The sequence below is a fragment of the Penicillium argentinense genome (genome assembly GCF_028826775.1).
Source record: "Penicillium argentinense strain IBT 30761 chromosome Unknown utg000010l_segment0_segment0, whole genome shotgun sequence".
Lineage (NCBI taxonomy): Eukaryota > Fungi > Ascomycota > Eurotiomycetes > Eurotiales > Aspergillaceae > Penicillium > Penicillium argentinense.
Window position 1 is genome coordinate 3,462,526 of NW_026622669.1, and position 8,763 is coordinate 3,471,288.

Consider the following 8,763-nt stretch of genomic DNA (forward strand, 5'->3'; position numbering starts at 1 on the left):
GCCCCCCTAAAGCGTGCATATGGTGAGCTTGTCGAAAGCCTAACTCGGAATGGCATCAACCATATCGACAAGCTTGACTTCCTTTCGGCATATCCTGAGGCCCGTCTACGAGCATTTAAAGATACCACTATACAAAGTGGCTTCAAAGCAACAGGATTAGTGCCATTTGATCGTACTCAAGTCCTTTCGAAGATCAATATTCGGCTAAAAACTCCAACACCACCCCGAAGTCGTGGAAGCAACAGTTCAGCCGATTTTATGCCTATAACACCACACAACTCTAAGCAGCTACATCGGCAGGCATCTTCGGTTAAGGCACTACTTAAATATCGATCTCAAAGCCCTCCTACGCCCACCAAAGCGGCCATTGATCAACTGATTAAGGGCTGCCATATGGCTATGCATAGCGCAGTACTTTTAGCCGAAGAAAACCGGGCCTTACGTGCTGCAAATACAAAGAAAAAGCAAAAGCGATCAAGATCCACTCGTCAAATAGCTCATGATACAGCATTAGGTGCTACAGAGGCGCGTGCGTTGATACAGGCCAGCCAACAGCCAGCTGAAGCCGAAGCTACAACCTCCGTGGAGATCGCAAATCAGGCCAGTACGCAACGAACTCGGGCTCCACCAAGATGCAGTGGATGTGGAGTGATAGGGCATAAGATAAATAGATGTCCGAAGCAGTAGCTATTAATTTAATTGCGTTGTGGTGGTAATATATGCAAATCAAAATTATGACTGTAGTTGGCTGATCGACTCGCTTGTGTGATCGACTCGCTTGTGAATTACGTTATTTGCCTTAAATGTGATTACACAACATGCCACAGTTCAACAAGGGAGACCCCTGAGATCGCTCAACCGATCTCAACAACGTTCAATCCATCATCTTATTCTATTGGGACATCTTCAGTACTAGCCAGTACATCAATTCCTCATCCTGACATAATAGATTAATATTTGTTCTTAATGAAAATGGGCGCGGGGATTGGGAGCGCTCACGATTGGTGGGGAGGCGGATGTGGAGATTGAAAGGGTTGGTATTGCCAAGAAATTGGTATTTGACCTGACCAATCATAATAGATTACGAATCTATGCTCTACACCTGGAAAATAGATCTTCCGGTCGGGTGTGGCCCGACCCACCTGTTACTGTCGGCCTGACCTGCTTCCTGGAGGTTTTCGGCCCATGAGCGGGCCGTGTCGAGGTCTATTTTCGATTATTCAACACTCCGGGCCTTTGTTGCAGACGAACGAAATCATCCTCACGACATTTTCCACAATGCACTTTTTTTGAACTCTCCATCTCATTGCTCCCAGTCTGCTTTGTAACACCAAGATCAGCAAGTTCGAATTCTTGTGTCACAAACAACCTATGGCTAAAGCCAAACCTTCTGTGGCCCGGCCACGCAAAAGGGGACGCCCACGCACCGTTATAACTGATCACCAAGACCCGGAAGAGGTGGGTAAATGCATGAGAACATAGCAAGAGTGACAGCTGCTTATCCCGCAAAGAAACGTCGCAACCAGGTTCGGCTAGCGCAGCAAGCCTATCGTCGGCGCAAGGAGACTACGATCACTAGTCTACAAACCCGAGTGCAAGAACTAGAGTCGGGAATCGAGGAGATTATCAAATCCTTCCTATCTTTCAGCAATCTCCTCATAGAGGGCGAAGATTTCAAGCAATATCCCCGTGTGCTCTACGCTCTCCAAAAAGTGACGCAGCAATGCGTGTCACTCGCCAAAAGCGGATGTGACGAATCGGAGCCCGATCAAGTGGATCCTGCTACTAACGCGACAAATAACGCCCCTGGAGAAGGTGTTACAAGAGGCGTAGAGCTGGATCCCAATTTAAACATCAAACAACACGATGCCTTCCCGATAGTTGAACCAAGGACTCAGTCCTCCGTCGCAGCAGCGTCCCAGTTGCCCGTTTCACAGACCCCCAGAGTGCAATCTTCTCATGGGCAAGCCATTCACCCGTTTGAAATCGCCCTAACATCACCTACTATGCAGTTCTCGACTTCAAGTCCGCCTTTACTTAACTCACCGATCGTCAGATCTACCGGGAACGTTATCAGGGAAGGACATTACGCGCTCTCCCATAGCCTTGTTCGAGAGTGCTACGAAAACGGATATCAGTTGCTAATAAGTTCATCTGATGGTGACACAAGGATTCAGGAAATCTTCGGCCGACAACTGACCACCCTCGAGCGTACACACATGATTTCTGTATTTTACGCTGCCGTGCACAAGGAAGATGGTGAGATGATTGAGCTCGAGACCCAAGTACCCAGCTCTTTCTATCCTAAGAAGGACGCATACTATCCAGAACAGATCGCACTATCCAGAAGATGGCATATAGCAATTGAGTCTGGTGCTGATGACTGGCTGGATGCGAGTGGCGTGCAGAAACTTTTGCAGGAGAAAGGACTTATTATTCAGGGTAATGGTTTTATGCATTCTAGCCCGCAAGTCACTTCCTGGTTGAAATTTAATGCGGCTGCCTTTATCAGACGTGAGTCATTGCGGATACAGTTTTACGGCTCAATTTTAACGATATGACAGTCCTCTCTCTTGGGCCCACTTGCGTTGGCCGTGGGCCAATATTCCGAAAACGGGATGTTGAAAATGCGTTACACCTCACCACTTCAAGAAATCTCTAGTCTTTCGATATTGCATATGATTTGCCATGACACTATTCATACTAAAATGTTTTCCAATGGATATTTCGTCTATCTTGAAAAATCACCGATTAGCTGTTATGGCATAGGACCACCACGATAGCGTTCCAATGCATGAAGGGCCTTCGGGCCTCAATTCCCTTACCAATGATGTAAGCGAAAGTGAAGCGGGCCCACATATAAAAGTGACCGCCGCCATGTTAAGTTATGGGATTAAACAGTTTCAATGTGTTCGTCCAATTTCACATCTCTCAAATAGCTATTTGCACTTGGATCAACCGTCAGAGGGGCAATTCTATGTCGACTCAATTCCAGTTAGCTTCACGTTGTAAGTAGGGATATGTATCTTCGTGATTGACGAGAACGACCCAGCATGGGCTTACACGTTACGGTTTCCAATGCGGATTCCAAGAGTATATCGCAAATCCCAAACGTACCGTTGCCGTGCTTAGCGTTACAAGAGCTCACTCTTAGTCTAGTGTATTCCAGGACGAGCCAGGGTTGGGGTTTGTGGTCCTTCTGGTTCCTGGGCCGCCTCCTTTGCGTGTCGGTCGACACGTTCATTGCCGGACACTCCTTGATGAGCAGGTATCCACCTGAGGTGGATTTGACGGCCATTGGCTGCGTGTTGCCTTACCAGGTGGAGGCATTCTTCCAGGTAGACCTGTCCTGATGGCATCCGTGGTTGGCGGAGCGCCTTCAATGCCCCTTGGCTGTCTGCAAAGATGACAAGCCCGTTTCTCGCCTGTGCCGCCCACGGTTCCGTGGTCTCCAAGATTAATTTGAGTGCCATTTCGATGGCACTGAGCTCGGCAGCGTATACAGTGGACGTGTCTTCGCCGCCCATTTGGCTGTGAGCGTGGTGATCCTCGAGATCAACGACTACTGCTGCTCCAATTTTTCCCTCGATCCCACTCCCGTCGGTGTAGAGAATCAAGGGTCTTCCGCTTGGGTCTTTGGATAGAATGTGGTCGTGAGTTTTCACTGCCGTCTCTCTGTCCTCGATGAATACTTCTGGCGGCGCTTGCCATGGTGCCTGGACGAATGCCTTCCGACTCTCCCAGTCCCTCGCCAAAGTTCCCGGGGGAGTCGTAAGGCATCCGCCCGTTTTCCAGGCTTGCGCCTCCATCGGTGTCCATCCAGACCAATCTCTCTCGTCCACCGGTCGGCGTCGTAGCATTGTTGGTGGGACAGCGAATACTGGTCCAGTCCGTAACGGTAAAGCCGTTTCTTTTACGAGGCGGTTCATATGGATCGCAATTGGTGGTAGGTGTAGTTCTGTGTTCAGTGCCTCTGCTGCTGTCGTTCTGAAAGCTCCGCTGATCAGGCATGCTGCCCGCTTCTGGATGGCCACGAACGGTTGACTGATCATTCGTGCCTTCATCTTGCTGATCATCATTGGGTGGTACCAGGCCGATACTCCGAAGAGCATCTGTGGGATTACTACCGCTTGGTAGATCCTGCGCATAGCTGAAAGAGAGGCCCCCCATGTCGAGCCAGCCAAGCTTCGTAGCGCCTGGAGGGACACGCTTGCCTTCGAAATTGCCTTTTCGCTGTGATGCCGAAACTCCAAGTTGGGATCAAGCCAGTAGCCCAGATAGCGTTCCGCCGTCCTTGTCGCAGGTACTGTGTGCCCCTGCAGTGACAGTGGTGTGTACCGAGGCTCGACTTCTTTCGTATTTACGAAATGCACGAGCGCGTACTTCTCCGTGTCGAATACTGAGGCATGCTTTCTGGCCCACCGGTAGGTCAGAGGTTATACAAGAAGTGTAAACCCTTCTATAGTTGTCTGGAGCCCCCCAGAGCAATGGCTACTACTAGATATAGAAAGGACGGAAGGACTTCTATTCTTGATTTCTCTACCATGTAGTTATTGAGAGTGTGAGATGTACAGGATGATCGCGAACGGGTGAGAAGCAGGTGGTATTGGCTATCTGCTGCTATCTTCTGCTATCTGAGAGAGAGAGAAGAGGAAGGAAGAGAGAGCGTGGGAAGTGAGAGAAAAGGTACAGAGTCAGGTGACTGTGGTGACAAGTGAGTACCTGATATATGTGCGCTCAAGTTCATAAGGAGATTCGCTCGTCACCTATTGTATTCGAGCTGATATAGTCCCAAGACGCCTCTGCTCACTTTAGGATATAATTCTGCAGTTTATACGATGCCATTGCGACTAAATCATAAACCTGAAATGGCTGCCCATAGCATAGGTGGTATATGGCGAACAATAGCAGACATTGCGCGCTTCGTGGGCCAGTGTGCAAAAGCACACGGGAGCATCTTCATAGCCGCTTCAATGTATAGTGCTTCCGAGCAGCTCCCCAAAGCATCAATGACGGACTCGCATTCCACAACGCGACCAATAGCCAAGATGAGGAAAGTAAGGTAGGATGTTGCCGACACGGGGAAACACGATGTTATTGCCTGGATCAATTCCTTGGTATAGTCTGCAAGCAGGATCGGGTACCAGGTATGGATCTGTTCCCAGAACGCATTTAAAAGACTATAGAAAGGTGAACATGATGTCAGAATCGCGGTGTCTGAAGTGCAGAGAAACAAATCCACGGCTCGCGTTGACTTACAGATGCATCCTGGAGGTCGACCATCGCGATGTTCTCGCCATATGATTGAGCGATGATTACATCTCTGCCGTGCTCTACATGTTCGAGGAGCACAGGCAGGGATTGCTCGAGGCCAAGCAAATTCATGAATGCTCGACTCTGCATTAACATGAATGGAAAGCCTAGAGAGGCACCAGCGGTTGTAAAAGTAAGAGAGTCCTGTCGCCCATCATGGGAGAGTGAGCTCTGTTGGGTTTGGCCCTGGACTCTGGCGGTGATATGGTCTACTTGTTCCCATGACCTCGAAAGCTCCGCCTTCAGGCTAAGAAAATATTAGAAATCGGAAAATTTCTTTCTTTCGATGGGAATGCCACTCACGAAGAAGGGGGCAGGTCTCGCGTCTCTGGGTAGCAGCAGTCTTTGCCACGTTCAACGCAAAAGGAGCATTTAGGGCGCCTGCCATCATATTTCGTCCGTCTTCCCTAACATGTGTTGCATGCGAGAGCGCTCCGGCGTCTCCGGGTGTCGGGACACAGGAGGTCATCAAGATCCATTGTCTGGTCGAAGGTCCCCGGGTTGGGTGCTTCACGGCTGTTTACACTCTATGATAGAAATATACCTTTGGGAATTGCGCACAGGTGATTTGCCTGGGTTCAAGCTTCAAACAGCAATAGATACACGAGCTTCTTCTTTTGCAGGGTATGGTATATCACTTGTGTGCCCCAGAGGACCAGCGGTCCGCACAAGCGTTCCCAATTATCCCGCCTCATGGCACCTCCAGAACAAACGATGAACATCTATCTCACGTACTGCGGGGAAATGCAACGATGGTAAAGAATACCCGTCGAATCAGGATTCAAAATCTCCACCCGATAGCTTCGAGCACGAGTAGACTTTGACTCCATTCCGTGTGGAGACTCGTCGCCAGCCACTGAAAACCGTGGACTACGAGGAGTTTCGGGCAACAAACACCGAGGGATGGTGTGATGTGCAGTCAATCTCGGGCGTCGAGCTCCTCATACCAAGACGGGGCTTGCAGGGATTGTGCCTGTGATTGGTCAGACAACGATCAGTAAGCCACCCCTGGATCATCCGGAGAGGAGGAGTCCGAAGGCTAGCCCGTGGCAGTCGTCCAGTCCTTTTCGGGACACCGATCGTCCTATCCCGCTTCGCCAATCCCACTCCTTGCATGGTAAGTGCAGCTTGTTCAGGTGGTAAAGTCTAAGTTAGGCTAATGGTAGTGCCAATGGCGTGTCCTCCTGATTCCCTAGACAGGGAAGATAGGCAATATTCTTGGGCTGTGGCGGATCCTATACTTTATGACCGGAATGTACATTATTTTGGGAGGCTTTTTTGGCACCCACAGAGATAATGCTCACACCCAGGTTCCACCTGATGGGAATATTTCTTTATTATAATAAATGGGGCATCGTTTTAGTTATATTTGAAAAGGTTAGTCACAATTCTCCTTTCACTCAATATGTACAGCGCTGGCTGGGCGCTTCAATGAGATAATATCCCCCATTCGTGAAGTAGCACGCACATCAGTAAAGGTCGGGTGGCTCCTATAATCTGAAGGATACTCGACGCGTCAGGAGTTGTCGCATAAATGGTAGATAGAGGAGGGAAGATCGAAGAAGATGCTAACCTAGTGTATGGACTCCGTGAATCCCTTGCCTCACAAGCCATCTAGCACTTAGATTGTCAAGCGCAGTTTTGAAATCGTCAAGAATAATGGTGTCGCACAGGCATTTGAACATAAAGCATAGCTGAAGGATACACCACCTGTCAGCCCTAAACACAAGAGGAACTAAACATTTCCAGCAGAGACTGAAGGGGTGCACACTTTCCAAAAAGGATTGATTCCCAGCGGCATGGCGGATCTGAGTGCTCCAGTCACGCTGATAACGTCAAGGGCAATAAAGACAATGGAGAGGCACATTGAGACCAGCATGAGACCGAATCGAGGGCATTCGCGTACTAACTCGAGGAAACCAAAGTTGTAGTGTGCCTTGACCACCCAAAAGAGGTTGCACGTTGTATAAATCCACCACGGATCGCTGAGTCAAGGGTTGGTTAGTCGACGCAGCCAGGGGCAAAAAAAATGACACCATTAAGACACTTCCTACCGAAATAGTGCCTCCCATGGGCGGATCTTTTCATAAAGAGTAAGATTTATGTTATTGAAGTAGGCGAAGTTCGCGTAAATCTCAGTTGCCCAGTATGGCTGAGCCAGGATGATCGTGCCGACATAGAAGAGCGACAGTTTACGGCCCATGAACGGCCTGTTCTTCATCCACGCGATCACATTGTGCAAAGACCAGGATATAATTAATCCAATCGCGGATGCGGCCAGATACCACCCGTACACAGGGTCCGGGGCGAATATGAATGTTCCGTGGGCTAGGGCCAGAATCAACTATCAGGAAGTGGTTAGTGGGTATATTCCACATAGATGGCGGCAGGCCTACCTCTAGTAAAATCAGCTTGTGCAGCAAAACACCTGATCGCATGTTCGCATAGGTAACCGCAGCCATGATGACCAGTGAACCCGTCATAAAGCCTTGGGACCAGGCTTCCAGGATTAGAGCAGAGTCATCAACTGGGCGTTGAACTGTTCTTTTTGCGTGATCAAAATACTGCACCGAAAGCGTGGATAAACCGCCACTATTCGAGCCTGCCATGGTATGGTCGCAATCACATTGTAGATGCAATACTGTATGCCAGTGAAACAAGCAACAAACGAGTACGCCGTCCACCTGGTTTGACGTAGAACATATGTAGCTTTTCCCCTCTCGTCATAAGCGAGAAGGGAAGAGGTCAAAACTCTCTCCGCAATCCTGAGTGTGGAGAATCTGGAGACTTATCCAAGAAATTGGGCTATTACGGCTAAGTTCTAGAACTCAAGTTGTGGGGATTGAGTGTGGGCAGAAGAAGCGTCTCGCGGAGAGGAGGAGTCGCTCCGCGATGGCCAAGATCGAGCCCTCCGATTGGAGCCATGGGAGGACGCTAAAATACTGTCCAATCACATTGCAGCAAGTCATTGCGGCTAACCACAGGATCCCATTACCCCACTCGCCCACCCTTAGTCATAATTCGCGACGAAGTACTGACTGCAAGAAAAACCTCGGCACTGGCATCCGTGCTACTAGCTCCCTAAGCTATAGCTAGAATGCAGAGTGTCTCGCCATTGGCAGTTCATAAAATAATGCCGCTATATCAGTCGGGGAAAAATCTTCGATATTCATGAGCGGCCCTACGACAATGCTCCCATATATCACGGCATCAGTTTGCGACCACTGTCGCCTCCGCAGAAGGCGATGTGATCGAATCAGGCCAAAGTGCTCATTCTGCGTCTCTCAAGGTGTAGAGTGTGTTCTATGGACAAGCTCCTGACTCTCAGCCCTCACAGTAAGTTGAACCTTTTCCACACGACATCTACCATAGCTTATGTGTTTGTTAGAGATTGGTACAGGAACTCATAAGAAACCGAGAAAGACTGGAGTTTATTGTCAGGATGTCGGA

At 49.2% G+C, this 8,763-nt stretch overlaps 2 protein-coding genes across 2 annotated transcripts; one reads left to right on the top strand and one right to left on the bottom strand.

Moving 5' to 3' along the window:
• Nucleotides 1-1,371: 1,371 nt before the first annotated feature.
• Nucleotides 1,372-2,662, top strand: N7532_010978 (bZIP transcription factor; the record flags this gene model as incomplete). Its single annotated transcript, XM_056623469.1, has 3 exons — nucleotides 1,372-1,458; nucleotides 1,512-2,514; nucleotides 2,565-2,662. 3 exons carry the CDS (start codon nucleotides 1,372-1,374, stop codon nucleotides 2,660-2,662), a joined length of 1,188 nt encoding a protein of 395 aa, XP_056470885.1.
• Nucleotides 2,663-4,855: 2,193 nt separating this feature from the next.
• On the bottom strand, nucleotides 4,856-7,922 carry N7532_010979 (uncharacterized protein; the record flags this gene model as incomplete). The annotated part of the gene is made up of 6 exons (XM_056623470.1): nucleotides 4,856-5,155; nucleotides 5,260-5,553; nucleotides 6,921-7,007; nucleotides 7,085-7,298; nucleotides 7,368-7,657; nucleotides 7,710-7,922. 6 exons carry the CDS (start codon nucleotides 7,920-7,922, stop codon nucleotides 4,856-4,858), a joined length of 1,398 nt encoding a protein of 465 aa, XP_056470886.1.
• Nucleotides 7,923-8,763: the final 841 nt, after the last annotated feature.